General features: G+C 43.1%; 1 protein-coding gene across 7 annotated transcripts in view; it reads left to right on the top strand.

Moving 5' to 3' along the window:
* Nucleotides 1-18,554, top strand: part of ATP6V0A1 (ATPase H+ transporting V0 subunit a1) — a 184,540-nt gene that overhangs the window by 47,870 nt on the left and 118,116 nt on the right. For all 7 annotated transcript variants that reach the window (XM_068263441.1, XM_068263440.1, XM_068263437.1 and 4 more), the window contains exons 4-5: nucleotides 6,689-6,786; nucleotides 9,282-9,410. In XM_068263441.1, coding sequence (XP_068119542.1) covers nucleotides 6,689-6,786; nucleotides 9,282-9,410 — 227 coding nt within the window. The remainder of the gene's footprint in view (nucleotides 1-6,688; nucleotides 6,787-9,281; nucleotides 9,411-18,554) is intronic.

Genomic DNA, 18,554 nt, shown 5'->3' with positions numbered 1-18,554 from the left:
CGTTACATGTAACGCAACGTGGGCTGTGTGAACAGCCCACTTGTGTTACATTGCTGTGCGTTGGGGGAGCGTTACAGGCGCACTAACGTGCGCCTGTAACGTCTTGGTGTGTAAGCAGCCGTAAGCAATCTTTTAAAGCAAAGTTGAAATGCTGGGTGTTAGACCACTTTAAGTTACATTAGTTATGTTAAAATAGATAGGTAATATAATCTCTTACCCACCCTGGCAAATGTTTGTGTCATGAGGGCAGCCATCTTTTTGGTTGAAAGGAGGTGACAGGGAGCATGAGACACAGTTCCAACTGTCATGTGTCCCGATCACCCCTCCGAGCTACACGCTTGGCTTCAAATCTCAAATTCAAAATTTAAAAATCCAAATCTGTGCCTAAAGCAGCAGAACGAGAACAACCACATCAGAAATCCCATCATGCTTTGCGCAGGATCAGGGGAAAAATTCCTGGGTAGATTACTTTGGTGGGGCGGAGCTTAGCTTCTGTGCAGCTAAAAATGAGGCTTGGTTAAAAAAAACAAAGTTCAAATACTGTTAAAGAAAAACCAAGCCTTTTCGGTGCTGCTGAGTAGATTTTTAGTCTGGAGGTTCACTTTAAAGGTTAGTATGCTGCGTATCTTTTAGAACAGAGAGGAAGTTCTGAGTTCAGGTTCACTTTAACTCCTCCCTCTAGCACTGGCAGCTGCACTACTAATGAGAATAACAATGCTATTTCAGGTTCAGAATAAAGGTAGACTCCTTTCCAAGAAATGTGATGTTTTATCTGAGCAGAAATAGTTTGGAATTATATATCACAGTTTAAACTACAATTCCACTTTGATCCAAAAAGTGTAGAGATAAGCATGTGCTCTCACATCTGCTGAGCAAACTTGCCTATGCAGTGTGGATCAGGTGATTTAGGCGAAGTGATTGGCAGGTGTCAATAGACGCCTGTGTAAATTATCGGTAATCGGAAGCCCAAGTGGTGAGTTGGACACTTGATGGGGTTAGTAGCTACTACATAGGAAATGATGATTATAGACGATCGGCATCAACTAGTGGTTATTTGAACGCTGGGGCTACTTAGGAATTAGAGAGGGGGGGGGGGGGGGGAGAGGGTTAGTTTAAGCAATCGAAGGGTTCATGTTGGACATAAGGTGGTGGTGGGGTGTTAATTTTGAGCACTAGGAGTATTGGCGTAGCAATGGGGGATGCAGAGGTTGCGACTGAACCAGGGCCCACTTTGCATTAGTGCTATGCAGGTAATGAACACCTCTATATGTGCACTGCATAGTTGTAATCCTTAACAAACTGTTTCCGTACCCTGATTACACCTCTCTGCCTCGGCAGCTGTCCTTGGTATGTTTTGGGGCTCCAAATCAAGAGTGCTTGGGGCCCCTATACAAAACTCACACTGGGGCTCTAAGCTCCTTAGTTACACAACTGACTAGGAGGGGGGGTTAAGTGAGAGTGAGTGCTCGGTAAGTGCATAGTAAATTATTAATGTAAATTCACAATATTTTTTACTAGTGGCGGACGCGTGTGGTGGTGCAGCAGCCTGTACTCATGTAGTGGGCTATAACATGCAGACAGCACTGCTGCTGGCCTTGTTCAGAACAGACAATAGGAACACTCTAGTGTACTCCATTTCACCACACTTGAGCAAAATTTTCTGAATGTTAAGCCTATCAAAGCCTCTGCAGTCAATTGTGTCCCCTGCCTAAGACCGTTCTTCATATTACATAGATGTAGTACGATTGTGCAATTAAGGGCTAGTTCACACCAAGAGCGCTTCTGAGCGCTTTTCAGATCGCTGGCGCTTTAAAAAGTGATTGGCTACTGAAACCCTGTGAGGTTGTTCCCACAGCAGTGTTGTGATTTTTCAAAAATTGCAAACGCACTGCTTGTAGCATTTTTTTTGAGTGATTCAGCTTGGATGAATGAGAAAAACGCTCATTTATTCAAAAATCGCTCTGAAAATTGCTTCACAAAATCGGTACACGCTAGCGATCGCAGTAGCGATTTTTAGTGAGCACTAGCCCTAAGACTGTCATCAAAGGGTACCTGTGGGGCAAAATTTTTCCTTTCATTCATCATTTGAGATTTGCACTCATTAATTTTTTGGGCTCAATATACATTTTGGCTGTTTTAGTGTTCCTCCAGGGTTCATGTATCCAGCGCAGTACCTGCCGTCTTTGGGTGTGACCCATAAACCTACGGTTATTTCCTGAACTGATCATTTCCATTCAATGTTGGTCACGTGTCATATGAGTCGGTAAACTGGTTTCAGGATTATGGTTGACAGCTAACATCAATGGTTTTCTCAGTTGGCTATTAAAATGTATAATCTCTACAATATGTATTTTTCCCTCTACCTACATTTTGTCAGGATTGTTTCTTGGATTAAAAATGATCTTGCTTAAAGCCACAAAATCAAATTCCATTTACCTACTGCTCTGTGTTTATTATGCAGCCTGCAACCTGACCCTGCATTGCAAGCACTCCAATCTAATCAGAAATGTTTCTGCTCTAATAAATCTTAGTCAGCCTGGCTCTATATGGTACATTGAGGACAAGAAGGAAGTTTGTCATCTCCCCTCCCACGTTCCAGCTTCTAACTGATTGTCTGAGGGCAGTTCAGTGTGAAGCTGCTGAAATCGCATGTTTACAAAGCAAGCTAGATATGACCGTGCAGTTTCTAAGAGGAAAAAAAAAGAGTAAGGGAGGAAATTACATCAGGATTGGCTTCAGTTAGAAGAAGTCAAAATGGAAAATGCTAGCAACAGTTTTCTCTTTATTTACTATATAAAATTTACTGCAATCAAAATGTAGACAGTACAATACATGTTATGTAAGTAGAACAAGTATTTATCAACTTATATACCGGTATGTGTTTGTTTATTTATTTTTTTTTTTTTCTCCTTGGATAGTATGGCTGCCCATGCTGCTTTAACCTAGGAAATGACTTGGTAGCCAATAAAATTTGTGTCGGTTATATATTGTTTTTCTGGCATTGGTGAACGATTGCCTAATAAGTGTTAAGAGGTTTTAAAAAGACGTGTGCAGTCTTTTTCTCATAAACAGGTAGAACTGCCTTGCATTGCAAATTATGCTCTAAAACCTAGGAAACCGCCTAGTCTAACCTTTTGTAGCGTACTTCAGCTGCCTGTCTGTGATCACCCAGCCAAATGGCAGTCACAAGATGAGCCTTTGAAGAGAAAGGATGTGTTTGTTTTATTTCAGAGACTGCAAAGCCTGTCTGTTGATTTCAAGGCTCCTTTGTTACCTTTTGTGTGACATTATACTTAAAATACTGGAAAGCTGCCCATACCATGCAAACTTGATTGTAGAGCCTTATCCAGTTTAAAGCAAGCCTGGCAGTTTGAAAACAGTTAGGTAGATACTTACCAAGGTAGATGGAAGCCTGTGGATGACCAAACACTATGGAATTTTTGTGCTGATTGTAGAGTAGGGCAGCTTGCATACATGCAAAACGGCGCTAGAAAATTTGAGCGCAGGTTGAAGCTGAAAAAAGCTCACCCTGCTCCTGCAAAAGTCCCGGCAACGTTAATTACTATTCCCCCTCCAGGCTGCCATGGACTCGGAGAAAAAACATAACAGCTGGAAGCAGAATTGCACTGCCGCCATATCCGTAACTCGCACATAATTCTCACTACAACCTATGGCGGCGCATCGTGCGCCCAAATTCCTGCACCTTTTTGCTATGTCTCTGGAAACTTCATACGCATTATTATTTTTTACTAGTATAGTGCCATCTTTCTGCGAAAGACCTATATATAAAAATAACTGATGATGTGAAATGTACGGTAGCTTCCAGTTATCTGGAACTCAACTAACCAGCACAAATCGCCGGCAGTACTCGCAGTGGTAAAAGCCAACTTCTTAGGCTTTTTGTGGGCACTGCTGTAACCACCTCAGGACCATAGGCTTACACCCCCCTAGTGATCAGGCTACGTTTAACAATTCAGGCTATTGCAGCTTTAAGGGCTCACTGCAAGGCCGTACAACTCAGCACACAAGTGATTTACCTCCCTCTTTTCTGATCTGATTATATTTATTTATTTTTTCCCTCCCTCTCCCCGCCAGCCAGTGACAGCGATCGGCTGTCATACGCATTAGCCTATGAGAGCCGCTCACTCCTGAGCCTTCCAGGGGGACAGCTGAGTGACACGGATGTCCCCAGTACAGCGCTGCCTTAGATCATAGCGCTGTACAATGTAAATGTCTAACAGTCTCTTAGCGGTGATCGCTGCTGGGAGACTGATGACGGAGCAGCGCACTGTCATTCAAGCGCTCATCGGCGTGTGCGATCTCCTGCAAAACCCGCCCCAGGACTTCACGCCAATTAGCGTTGAGTGGTCGTGGGGGAGCTGCCGCGTTCACTCCAACTGGCATGGAGCGGTCAGCAAGTAGTTAAGGTGTACCTGCAATATACTAATAGCCTGTACTTATACTTACTTGGGGCTTCCTCCAGCCACATGAAGTCCGTGGGTTCCCTCATTGTTTCCCTCGGCCGCTCCATTCCCCCGCTATCTGGCCCAGTAATCCAGCCAGGCGTGGCTAGTCATCTCCTTCAGCACATGCGTGTCTCGGCCAGCGCACATGCGCTGAAGATCGTAGCTGGCCCGATTTTCAGGCCAGATAGCGGCAGAACAGAGTGGCCGAGGAGGACGGCAAGGGCTTCCAAGAACCTCAAGGGGCTGGGGGAAGCCCCAAGTGAGTATAAATACAGACTATTAGTACATCTCAGGTACACTTTAACCTCTTGAGTGTTACGCCAGTCAGGAGGTTTTGTACGTTTTTGCCCTAAAGATTAAATAATTTGCTCACATGGCAGTAAAAGCTTTAGCTAGCACTAGGCTAGCTAGTAAAGTTTTCCGGCACCCCCCGATCCAGTCTGTTTATACATTACCCAGCCTAGATCCAGTGATCGGTGCAGCCTTCCCGCACAGCTCCAGTCTTCACTATGGGGAGGATCGCTCATGACGTCATGCGCAAACCCGATACTCCCTATAGAGAGACCGGAGCTATTGTGCGATCGCTGGATCCAGGTTGGGTAATGTATAAACAGGGGGATCGAGGGCGATCCCAGGCGATCAGGGGGTGCCGGGCACCTTTACTAGCTAGCGTAGTGCTAGCTAAAGCTTTTACGGCTGTGAAAGCAAATAAATTAATTTTGGGGGACTCCTGAGGGCACAGAGTGGTATTCCCAACACAGTGTCGGGCATACCGATAGGGAGGTTAAAGACTGGGTTCTACACCACCCCCAATGTTCATATACTTTAAATTACTGTATTTAACATTTAGTACAGAGTTCATGCTATGTATATAGAGTGGGGTATAGTACTGTATCAGTTAGGCCTATTTTTAACACTGAGTCTCAAGCAACTAGAAAGCACACTTATCTGGCATCAGCCGATCCCTGTTGGTACTGAATAACTGAGATTCTACTATTTGTTATAGCAACACATGTATAATTATTAATCTGGATGGTCAATGAAATGCAAATAATTCCAAGTTACAGGATTATACAAATGTTGTTAGCAAATGTTTGCAGCTTGAGAATGGGTCAATCAAATCCTGCCAAAGTGAAATTTGATTGGTCCATTTTTAAGCTGCATACATTTGCAAACATGGTTTCCATAATCTTGCATCTACTTGGAACAATTTGCAACCCACTGAACATCCCTCCCTAGTGATTAACAAAATGTACTGCAATTCTCAAGTCACAGAAGGGAGATAACTCCGCCCTTGCAAGCTAGGTTGCCAGCGTGTGCGTATTTGCCTAGACCAGGCATGGACTAACTTGGCCCTCCAGCTGTTAAAGGGACACTTAAGCCAGAAAAAAAATGAGTTTTACTCACCTGGGGCTTCTACCAGCCCCCTGCAGCAGTCCTGTGCCCTCACAGCCACTCACTAATCCTCTGGTCCCCCACTGTCAGCTAGTTTCATTTTTGCCGACAGGACTGGCCACGCGTAGCTTTCTCCGCATTCCCGACTGTAATTAGCGCTATTGCGGGCCGCAACGAGTACAAAAATACGCGTTGCCGCATATCAGAATCATTTATTTCGCCAAGCATGACTGGGTCATGCCTGGAATTATTTTTGGCACAATACATATAGCCCAGGGAGAGACATAGATGGAAAGAGACATAAATAGATAGCAGCGACAGCCAAGGCATCAAGTATACATAATACATATACATATATACAGTATACATATCTATGCGTAGGTAATGCGGCGACGCGTATCTTTGTACGCAATAGCACTAATTGCAGTCGGGAATGCGGAAAAACCTACGCGAGGCCAGTCCTGCCGGGCCTGTCGGCAAAAACGAAGCTAGCTGACAGTGGGGGACCAGAGGATTAGTGAAGGGCTGCGAGGGCACAGGACTGCTGCAGGGGGCTGGTAGAAGCCCCAGGTGAGTAAAACTCATTTTTTTTCTGGCTTAAGTGTCCCTTTAAGGGAACTACAAGCCCCACAATGCATTTGCCTTTATGAGTCATGACTGTGGCTGTCAGACTTCTGCAATGCATTGTGGGATTTGAAGTTCCTTAACAGGGCCAAGTTTGCCCATGCCTGGCCTAGACCCATGTTCTAAGGAATATAATAAAAAATGTTTAAAGAAAAGGAAAACGCCAAGTCTGATTATTTTTTTTTATTTTTTTTCCCTTACAGGGTTTGTGGAGAAAGAAATTAAGAAAGCAAACATCCAGATTCTTGACACAGGAGAGAACCCAGAAGTGCCCTTCCCAAGGGACATGATTGATCTTGAAGTGAGTTTACAGAACACTTTTACATTTATATAGTGCATGATTTAGCAATTTAATGGTACTAATAAAGGAGGTCTTCTGTGCAAAATGGAAGATAAATACAGCAGAATTGCCTGATAAAATGGAATGGAATGAAATGACTTAAACCTGGTGCACATGAGGGAATTTGCAGGCAGTTATGTGGGGGATCGATTTTTCCACAAGGTAAAAAAATGGATGGGGATCCAAGACTAACCAAGAAAAGACCCATAACATTATGTCGTGCTTTTCTCCTGGCATACTGTTATTTCACACTAAAAATTGCAAAACACATTTGCAAACACGTTTTGGGTTTTGCGTTTTGCATATAGCGATTTTTACTTTGTTGTGCTCAATGGAAAGCAGGAAGAATGTGACAGAACTACGTTTGCCTTTTTTTGAAAATCGTAAATGCATTTATGATTCCAATTGTAACTTTACTGAACTTGCGTTAAGAAAATCGCAAGTCTTAACAATAACAAAACGGAGTGACTTCACTGACGAGTGATGACCGGGAGCATTAGGGAGCCTTGACTAAAGACTCTGCACTGTTTTTATGAAATCTAGTCAAAGAATTGAACACTAAATCAAAGCAAACTATCCAGCTACACATATATACAATGGCTCTAGCGGCTGATCGCTCGCTGCCCATGCTGCCTCCACGCCAACCACACTCCATCTCGGCTGCTGCCAGGGAGGCCACACGGTGGAAGGAGTCAGCTGCTCCTCCGGCACTGCTCCCGGCTGATCGGAGGCTGCCCGCCAAGGTCCAGGCCGCCGCTGTTGTACTGCCAATCAGCGGATCAGCGCTCTGGGCTGTACGGGGCCTTGCCAGGGACCAGGTCGTGCCTATTGAGGGAAACACAGCTGTTCCTCTGACGCACAGCCGACCAAGGCCACGGGGAGCCTCAGCCATGGAGACCCAGATGCCGCACAGAGAAAAGCCTCAGCCAGGGACGGTCCACTGCCGCTGTCCCGGAATGGCAGTTCTACCTGCTGTAGGTAGGCTACCATGCAGCCACAGAGGAGATGATGCTTCCCCCCCTCCCAGTGGAGCTGGCTGCTGTGTCTGGGCATCGGTGTCCTGCCACCAACAAAGGCAAATGCCCCTGGCCTGTCCACCACTGCTGCCCAGTCGGGGTGGCCCCGGCCCCACATCCACCACTGCTGCCCACCAAAGGTACCCCCTGGCCTCACAGGGCCCCCGCTGTGTCTGCACCCTCATTACCCAGCCGTGCGGACTTGTAATCAGGAGCGGGCAACCTGGTCCGAGTGAACTCTGCTGTCCGCCTCCATCATGATGCCTCTCAGCTTTCTCAGTTTCTTTCTCTCTACTTTCGTGGACAAATCGGTAGCATCTGTCTTGTTGGGAGCGTGTCGCTGTGTAGCGTCCAGTGCTGAAGATGGCAGCGCTCATATCAGCTCTCCGGCTGCTCCTCCAGTCCCACTCTTTTCTGTTCCTGCTATCAGTGTATGCTTTGCTATGTTTGTATTACGTTAACTTTACGTGTATGCTGTAATGCTCTCTGTTTGTTTATTTTTGCTTTTATTGTTTATATGTATGTACCATGCTTAACTGTATGTGATGCTGCACTCTGCTTAATTGTACGCACAAGCTGTAATGTTGTCCTATGTATGCTTGTCTCATGTCTATGTATGTGCCATGCTTAACTGTATGCTATTTCTTGTTTCTTCACCAACGACCCTGTATGCGCCAAAACCAATTCCGGGTTCAATTCACCGTTGTACTTGGCGATAATAAATTCTGATTCTGATTCTGATCAATTTTCCTCAGATCCCTTTAGGTGCACACGGAGAGGGGAATTGGAGCCAATTGTGACTGAAGCCAGAGACTCAGCAGCGCCACCCTTCCCACATGGCTAACAGTGGCAGCATCTCATCCAAAGGGCTGGCAGCAGCATGTTTTATTACAAAGATCAGTTGTGAAATTGGCATCATGTGTACCAGCCCAGGGGCATTGTTGCATGAACCTTGCTACATGGCCAGTTCTAGTAACAATGGAGCCCCAGGGCAAAATTAACACAAGCTTCCCCCAACAGACAACCCCCAACCAAAAAGTGGTATTAGGGGCCCTTTGTTGCATCCAAATGTTCCTCTTGGGCACCTGAGCCAGCTGCTGACCCTCCCTTCTAATCACCTCCCAACTTAACTGCACTCCCCGGGGCCCTTGCAGAGTCTTTAGCAGTGTCTCACCTGCCCACCAGCACAGGTGAGACGCTACTCTGCCAAAGACTGCAGATGCCCCAGGGAGCAACAATCAAGGTGGGAGGGAAACTCCTTGGGGCCCCTACAGGCTCTTGCCCAGTGGTGATTGCCTCCTTTGCCTCAATGGTAGTGCCAGCCCTGCCTTGCTACCATTTAAACAATGTTAGATTTACATAATTGCAAGTATTTGTCATAAGTAACAATACTTCATATTGCTCTGGCTCTTAACAGTTTGCCATCTTTTTACATGATAGGCCAACTTTGAGAAGATTGAGAATGAGCTGAAGGAGATTAACACCAATCAGGAAGCACTGAAGAGGAATTTCTTGGAGCTGACAGAGCTGAAGTACATTCTGCGCAAAACTCAGCAGTTCTTTGACGAGGTCAGCGTTTCTTTGTCTACTAATTTCAGCGAGTATTTATTCTGTGAGAAAGGAATTGTATTTATGTGGTATTTATGTGCAGTTCAATGCAGTTACAAGTTGTGCCTTTCTTAGTTCTTTGTGAAGTGCAGCTGAGGGACCTTTGTCCTTCTGGAATGACAGACCAGCCTTGTCAGATTACATGTCATTAATTATTGCTTGATCATGTATATACTATATTGCAGTAAAAGCCCCAGGTTTAGGTTAAAACGTTGCCTTTGCTTCTCATCTTCATGAAGAAATTCTCAGTTATAGGGTTTTTTTTCAGTTACTGTTAGATGTAAGTTCTAGAATTTACAGTGTCGTAACTACAATTCCTGGAGCCGCCTAGTGATCAAACATCAGTTTCGATGAATTCAACGGAAATCCCCGGCTGCATCCCCCTATATACCCCCGACTCCCCCCAAATGTAGATGTACCCACGTTCTCTCCCGACCCCTCTCTCACCCCTCCCCTGTCCATGTGCATTAACCCTTTACCTGCTGCTATCTCTGCACTCATCCTCCTCATTCGTGCCATCACACAGGCATCACATTTGAAGTACATATAACACCGGTACCCATGCGGGGGTACAAATGTGGAAGTACAATGCGTAAACAGTGGGCAGGTAATGTATAACTGCACGGGTGTTGGGGAGGCATGATGGACACAACACATTAGGTGGCCAGGGGTGGGGTCACAAGGCCGATTACTGAAAGCTTTCATGCTGAATTCGATCTGGAATTGTCCAGGCGGTTTATGGTGGCCATCAGATGCGATCAGGGAGAGATCTGTCTCTTGGTCGATCGGCCGGCAAAATCACTAGCTATATGGCCACCTTTAAATATTCTGATATTTCTCTCCAGTCGGGGCCCAGTCAAACTGTAACTTAAACCTCACCGATTAGGAATTACAGCCTGGTAGAGAACAGCTTCTGAGTGCAGGGGATAGATAAAAAGGTCAATAGTTCATATATTTTAGCTTGGGGACACTTGAAAGACTGTGACTTTGAGCAGAGATCTTAAAACATTAAATCTACTTTTTAAGTTTTTAAAGATAAAACTTGAATATCTAAAAAAGTAATTTGTAGGAGGGTAGATACAATTATTTATTGTATCAGTTTATATCATCTCAGGTTCATTTTAAAGAGGAACTCCAGCCTAAACAAACATACTGTCATTAAGTTACATTAGTTATGTTAATTAAAATAGATCGGTAATATAATCTTACCCACACTGTTTTAAAAGAACAGGCAAACGTTTGATTTCATGATGGCAGCCATCTTTTTGGTTGAAAGGAGGTGACAGGGAGCATGAGACACAGTTCCAACTGTCCTGTGTCCTGAGCACCTCTCCCAGTTGCTAGACAACGTGAACAACAACATAGGAAATCCCATCATGCTCTGCATGATTTTTTCTTTGATGGTTGGAGCTTAGGTAAAAATGCAGCTAAAAATGATGTTTTGGTAAGAAAAACAAAGTTCTGAAGCTGTGAAACTGTTAAACACCAAGCCTTTGCAGTTCTGCTGAGTATATTTTTAGTCCGGAGGTTCACTTTAAAGGGACACTTAAATCAAACAAAAAAAACGAGTTTTACTCACCTAGGGCTTCCAATAGCCCCCTGCAGCTGTCTGGTGCCTTCGCCGTCTCCCTCCGATCCTCCTGGCCCCGCCGGCAGCCACTTCCTGTTTCGGTGACAGGAGCTGACAGGCTGGGGACGCGAGTGATTCTTCGCGTTCCTGGCCACAATAGCGCCATCTATGCTGCTATATCATATACCATATAGCAGCATAGAGGGTGCTAATGTGTCTGGGAACGCGAAGAATCACTCGCGTCCCCAGCCTGTCAGCTCCTGTCACCGAAACAGGAAGTGGCTGCCGGCGGGGCCAGGAGGATCGGAGGGAGACGGCGAGGGTACCGGACAGTTGCAGGGGGCTATTGGAAGCCCTAGGTGAGTAAAACTCATTTTTTTTTGTTTGACTTAAGTGTCCCTTTAAGCTGCAGGTCATACTGTATAGAGCAGCCCCATAATGTTCAGCTGTAAAGTGTATCTTTCATCTTTTTGGGAGTACGAAATCTCATAGATCATTCAAATTGTTCTGTAGGTGTACCAAATGCAACGCTTGAAAATTCTCATTATAATAAATGGCTTGTGTAATTTGGCCAGGCTGGCATATTCATTTTTTTTTTTTTTTTTTTTTTTATACTAAAAGTTGTGTAAAATAAGAACACACTATATAGTTTACATATAGTTTTGTGTTTATAGTTCCTTTATATTCACATGAAGTGATTACAAAAATTGGACCAAACATAACTTCTGGAGCAGTTTCTCACAGCATTTATTTTTATTGAACATTTGGATGACACGCAGTTGGTGGCTTTTTAAAATGTGTGCTTTATCATTAATTTTATTGGTTCCAGTTTTTGTAATGGCCCAAATATTTCCTCATGTTTTGTTTTTATTCTGTTATTTGACATCTTCCCATTTTTCTATTTTTTTTCTTATCTTGCTTTCTGTCCATTTTGTTACGTGCTTATTTCTAAATAAATCATTCTCGCTAGCTGCATCCTCTTTATACTGTCGTGAATAGGCATGTGGTAGGAAACTGTACTCCCACTCTTACACTGGGGTAACAGTGATGTCTTTACCCTGTCACTGACCAAACGCTGGTAAATTCAGTATATTTACCATAATCTTAGGCCGGTAAGACAGCTCTGTAACAGCAGTGTGAGAGTGGAAATTATGATTAAAAATGCCGGTTTGTGACCGATTTTACGTTAGCTGTCTAAAAATTCCATGCTTGCATTATGCTTTCTTTTTCTGTTTATAAAGGTCATCTTACCCAAAATTAACATTTTTTGGTGGTAAATGCTGAAGAGCGAAGGTACAGATAGCCATCAGGGGTCCCCTCCTGTAGTGAATGATAAATGCTCCTAACAAGCTTAACGCCTCCTTTTTGCGGAAAGTTAGGGATAACTGTGAATGGGTAAAACAAACCTTCTAAGAGCTTTGTTTGATCTCGGCTTCTGCCTCTTCAGTGAGCTAAATATCGCTTTATATTAAATGTAGCCCTGCCTTACCAGTGATCTTTAGCCTGGGCTGATAAGCTATGTGACATTTCCCATTCCTCCCCCCTCCCCCCGTGCCCGAGCATTCTGGGATGCTAGATATACTTTGTACTGGCTTCGGCACTCTCAGTAAACTAATATTTCAGAGATCAGATCACCTGACAGGACTATAGCTGTCATCACCTGTGGTAAATGTCAGAATGTAAATCGGGTGAGGAAATTTTACAATGGGCAAACACTAACTTAATCATTTATAAATTACTGGTAATATTGTAATAAATTAAGCCATTTTATTAATTGCTATATTTTCTCTTCCCATTTTATTTAAAAACAAAGGTACATCAATATGCACCACTTAATATTATTATTATTTAGTATTTATATATTTCCAACATCTTCCACAGAGCTGTACAGAGTATGTCTTGTCACTAACTGTCCCTCAGAGGGAATCCCAATCTAACCCCTACCATAGTCATATGTCTATGTATGTATTGTGTAGTGTATGTATAGTAGTCTAGGACCAATTTTAGGGGTAAGCCAATTAACTTATCTGTATGTTTTTTAAACGTGGGCAAAAACCAGAGTACTCAGAGGAAACCCACGCAGACAAGGGGAAAACATACAAAAACATAGAAAATCTTGAATCTAAATAAACAATTAGCAACCACACAATCCATCACACTCATTCATGACGTTCCCCCTTTTTGATTTTTTTTCATAAATGGGAAATCCATTAATCAGTGTGATGGATGTGTGGTTGCTATTTTTTATTCATATTGAATATTTAAGATTGTGTATTTGTACATGCATTTAGTGGTGCATATTGTTCCAACAGCTTATTACTGTTGTCCAAAATGATTTAGTGATTGTCTAAAGGTGACCATCTAGAATGGACCACTGTACAGAAATGCTGCTCAGCTATCTGCCATGAGTACTGTTCTGCTTTGTGTAAGACAGAGGGATAAGATCAGTGGGTGGTGCCATATAGAAACCAGTTGATAGCTCTGGTGACTAGATTGCAGTTATGATTTTATTTTTGAGTGAGATGACCCTTCAATTTCAGGTCTTTGGCACACTTGTACGTTTTAACATTTTTGCTTTCATGTAACAGAAATTGCTATTCTTAGTTATATTATAGGGAGGTATAAACATGGTGGGTGTATTGTAACTTCATGATGTGAAAGGTAAGTATGGAATGAACACCCACCGACCCTCTCCTTTTGCTCATGCCTATACAAGCTTTCCTGAATGCTGCTAAGTTTTAGGTCAATGCTTTAAATGTGTGGCAGGTTGATATAAATGTAAGAAATGTTTAGGTTCCAAAGATTACTATTCTGATTGGCATGTAGACTGGGCCAATCAAAATAGATTGTGTTCCTCCAAGAAGGTGGTTATTGGCATGCAGGTGGCATACTGGCTCCACCCTCAGCACTCCTTTCCCCCCCCCCCATTTCTCCATATTTTTGTTGTGTGATTCTATTGTAAGAGCTGCATCCTACTGACTCTTAACAGTTCATTAATGTGTATGTGCAGTATTTCATCACCGGTATGGCTTTTGCTGTCACTTACTTCCATAGAGAAATCTGACAGTATTCAACAAAAATGTTTATAAATTCTACACTCTGTAATGGTGTCACACACAGGGTTTTCTAGCAGTACTGATAGGCATTAGTATGGAAAATTAGTTACTAACCTAAAAAATTTGAAATCAAAGGGAAAAAAGAGCTTTAATTATTATATTAGAGTTCTCCTGTTTCTTCCATGTCCAAGGCTGCAAAGGAGCCAACATGTATTCTAGTCTGAACATGTAGGTATGTGTAGATGAATCTACCACTGAGAAAGAAACTGAATACTCGCCTAAAGACGCAGTAAAATGGATCACGGTGGCGTCCCCAGATGACGAGCGTTCTCCGATCCATCTTCCTGCCTGTGGAAACACACAATGGCACACAGGGATCTTAAAGATCCAATCTGCCGTGACGGTTGGATATTGGCCTTTAGGTCTGGGACCCACTACAAAGTGGTATCGAAATCACTAGCGATTTGTGGTAGCACTTTGGGAGCGATTTTCCTGCTCCTATGCAATGCATTAGAATGGAATCGCTCCCAAAATGCTGCATGTCCTGCGATTGTGATTTGCTTAATGGCAATCGCTCTAGTGGAATCCGTCCCATCCACTTACATTGGCAGAGTGTTTAGGGAAAACAAGATCTAAAGCGATTCCTAAACGCTCTAGTGGGTTCCAGCCCTTATATTCATCCTCCATTCCCCTTAAAGAATGCCCTGGCTCCTCTGCTGACATTCCGTTATACCCTGTCCAACTGCAGACTATGAGACTGGTGACAATTGCTGAATTTCTGTGTCTGCTAACCCCATCCGAGGCTGTGAGTACTGCCCCACTCACCTTCCTTGGTTTGTCATACCCAGGCAGTTAGGGTCCAGTAAAACAAAGGAGTTTCATGTTTAACTTCTAAGCAGGTAGCACCTTTCTTGGGATTTACTTTACCCTCCCTGATCAGCTCTTTAAATTATGCTCCTGAGCAGTTTCAATAATACCAACAACTACGAAAGAACCTGCCCAAGCTATGTTGTACAGGTAGTTCGCGGTTAACGAACGAGTTAGGGGACTGTAGGTTCGTTTTTAACCTGAATCTATTCTTAAGTCGGAACAATGTGCTGTCTCTATCCCCTGTACCTTCTCTGTGCCTCCAGTGTCACCTCTGCCCTCTGTGCCTGCTTATACAAGGTTAAAAGCCATTTTTTCTCAACATTTTCAATATTTTCTCAAAAACTACAAGTCCAATTTGAAAATTTATTTTTGGCTTGTTCCCATGGAAACACTGAATCCATGCCATTCGTATCGGCGGGTCGTTTGCAAGTCCGGCGGTCGTAAGTCGGGGACTACCTGCTATATGATTTGCTTTTTACCATTAAAGGACAACTAAAGTGAGAAGAATATGGAGGCTGCTATATTTATTTCCTTGTAAACCATACCAGTTGCCTGGCAGCCCTGCTGATCTATTGCTGTATTGAATCGTACATCTGAAACAAGCATGCAGCTAATCTTGTCAAATCTGACAATTATGTCAGAAACACCTGATATGCTGCATGCTTATTCGGGGTCTAAGGCTAAAAGAATTAGAGGCAGAGAATCAGCTGTACAGCCAGTAAACTGGTATTGCTTAAAGAGAACCAGAGATGAAGCACCCTCATGTATTTTATTACATTTATCAGTGGGAACATGACAGTAAACACCTACCCTGCTTTTAGTTTCATTGTTATCTGCTTAATTAGTCTATTAGCAACTGTGATAAGAATGCACTGACTATTCAGTCGAGGTTTGACCTGGAATCATTATAGCTGAGTCACTCTTCTGTGTAGTCTTTTCAAGCCCAAGCCTTCCCCTCTCCTGGCTTAGATTTCCTGCTTTGCATACTGAGAGCTGTGATGACATGAGAGAGGCTGCTGTTTCTGAGAGAGAAGCTCTGTGGCTGTAATATGATCCCTGTGTGCTCTGTGTGCACTAGATACTGATAATAACGGCAGTTTCATTCCTATGAGAGACACTTCCTACAGGCAGATATCATACCAAAATGAAAGCACATAGATGAAAGGCTGCATTTAGCCTAGATAGCAGCATAGTCTCATATAGCCTAGACAGCACATCAATAACAACTCATATAACCCGGAAGGAGAAGGGATATGAGCCGGCGGCCATATTTGATTTTTCCTGGAGCAATAATGGATAAAAAACACTAAAAAGGCACACCAGAGCAGCAAAATTATCAGGTAGAGCATTTATTCTTTACAAGCTATCAACTGATATGTTTATTTTGTGTGAAACGTTCATCTCTGGTTCCCTTTAAGGAAGTAAATAGGACAGCCTCCATATCTCTCTCACTTCAGTTGTCCTTTAACTTCTCATACTGGTTGCAGTGTGACAGACTGACTGTCACTTGGGACAAGTCAAGCAGAAAAACCCTGGTGGGTAAATTATTTGCAGGAATTGATAGGCAATCATCAAATGTCTCTGCGTGTGACACTTTTACAGAAAATTTTTTACTTTTGATGTTAATGGAAATCTGGATAAAGATTATTAACTTTAATAGTAGCTAATTTCTCAATTTCGAGTTCATGACTTTAATAAAAAAAAATGCATAACCCTTTTTCATATTTTTTTTCTATGCATTTAAAAAAACCTTAATGGTGAGTTTCCATACAGGGCTTGCATTGTCCGGGTGCAGATTTTTGGGCGTGTCCTACCAGACACTGTGTAGTCATTTGTGTTGTAAGTTGCACATTTTTTTCCATAGCAGTGCGCATTTGTCAGTGGATGTCCAGAAAAGAGTGACATAGGCCTAGTGCACACCAGAGCGGTTCTGCTGCGGTTTGCGATCCGCTTGCGGGTGCGGATCCGCTAGGGTAATGTATTTCAATGGGCTGGTGCACACGAGAGCGGGAGGCGTTTTGCAGAAACGCATACTCCCGGGCTGCTGCAGATTTTGGATTGCGGATGCGTTTCTGCCTCAATGTTAAGTATAGGAAAAACGCAAACCGCTCGGAAAAACTGCACTTCAGAGCGGTTTGCCAGGCTTTTTTGTTACAGTAGCTGTTCAGTAACAGCTTTACTGTAACAATACATGAAATCTACTACACCAAAAAGGCTTCCCAAAACCGCAAAATGCTAGCTTAAATGCTACAGAAAAAGAAGAAAAAGCGTTTCAAAATCTGCTAGCATTTTGCGGATCTGCTAGCGGTTTTTGGTGTGCACCAGGCCATACTGTTAGTTTTTTTTATTTCTGCACTTGAATGCATTTCCAATAGACCATCAGCTCTAATGCAAACGTTGTCCGCACACATATGGACAGGGTGGAACATTTGTTCTAAATTATGCACAAAATTGAGTAAAAAAGAGAACAAATTGCAGTATTTTCAAAATATATAATCCATATTCCTGTTATGCTGATGCATAGATCCCCAGCAGCCTCCACTGCCTGCGCACATTCCCTGCAAGTCAGTCTGAAGCCATGCTTTTGTACTAGACTGTCAGCCATGCTGTGCACTAGTTGGCAGGCATAGCTTCTCCCTGCAATATTTCAGATTGATTGTCAGTAAACGGGCGGCTATGTGTGGCTGAGCAGGTCATCTTTTAATTGGTACAAGTTTGTTCTTTTTTTATTTGGCAAAAACTACAATTTTTTTACAAACGTTTTTCTGTTTGAATTCAAATGTTTATTAAATGCACAGAAAACTTTCTGAAAGAAGGTATAATATATTTTCTAATTTGTCATGCAACTTTTTCAAATGCTTTCCCTGCTTTTTATTCATAATTAACAACATTAATCAACTGCACTGACTTGTGACTGTAAGGGTTTGCTAGGATGCAGTGTAGTTACCTGTGTCCTCTGTGGTGTTGAGTGAGATTCCATTTTCTGCAGTGTGTCATGAATTATCATTCCGGCCATACTGCTGCTTTCTTCTAATGTTGTGGCCCTACACCTGACACTGGCTATAATTTGCCAAGTTTGGCTCTTTGTGGATTTAGTCCGCTCAGGGTAGGGATGCAGCTGGAAAAGTTACATTTTTTTTTTTGTTGCTTGTACATATGCATACATATTTTTTTTCTCCATCAATTCCTTTTACACTAGCCTCTTATCTAGTTTTGTTTTTAAGCATTTACTATTAAGGCTTCCAGGCGCATTACTGCTATTTGAGTTTTTAAAATTCATTTCATGCAGGCTCATTATTGCCAGGTTTTGGCAGCTATTCAGCCTTCTACTTGTTTTTTCTACGAAAAGTACTTACCATGCTTCATGCAACTACTTTGGCCTGCTACTCGTCTTGTAGGAAAAGTAGTTGCTGAATTTTGGAAACTACTTTGGCCTGCTACTTGTCTTATAGCAAAAGTAGTTGCCAAGCTAAGGAAACTATTTTTGCCTTCTACTTCTAGGAAAAGCGGTGGCTGGATAGTGCACTGGTTAAGGGCTCTGCCCCTGGCACAGGAGACCAGGGTTTGAACCTTGGCTCTTCCTGTTCAGTAAGCCAGCAATATTCAGTA

The sequence above is a fragment of the Hyperolius riggenbachi genome, chromosome 12 (assembly GCF_040937935.1).
Source record: "Hyperolius riggenbachi isolate aHypRig1 chromosome 12, aHypRig1.pri, whole genome shotgun sequence".
NCBI lineage: Eukaryota > Metazoa > Chordata > Amphibia > Anura > Hyperoliidae > Hyperolius > Hyperolius riggenbachi.
This window is presented reverse-complemented; position numbering and strand designations above follow the sequence as displayed.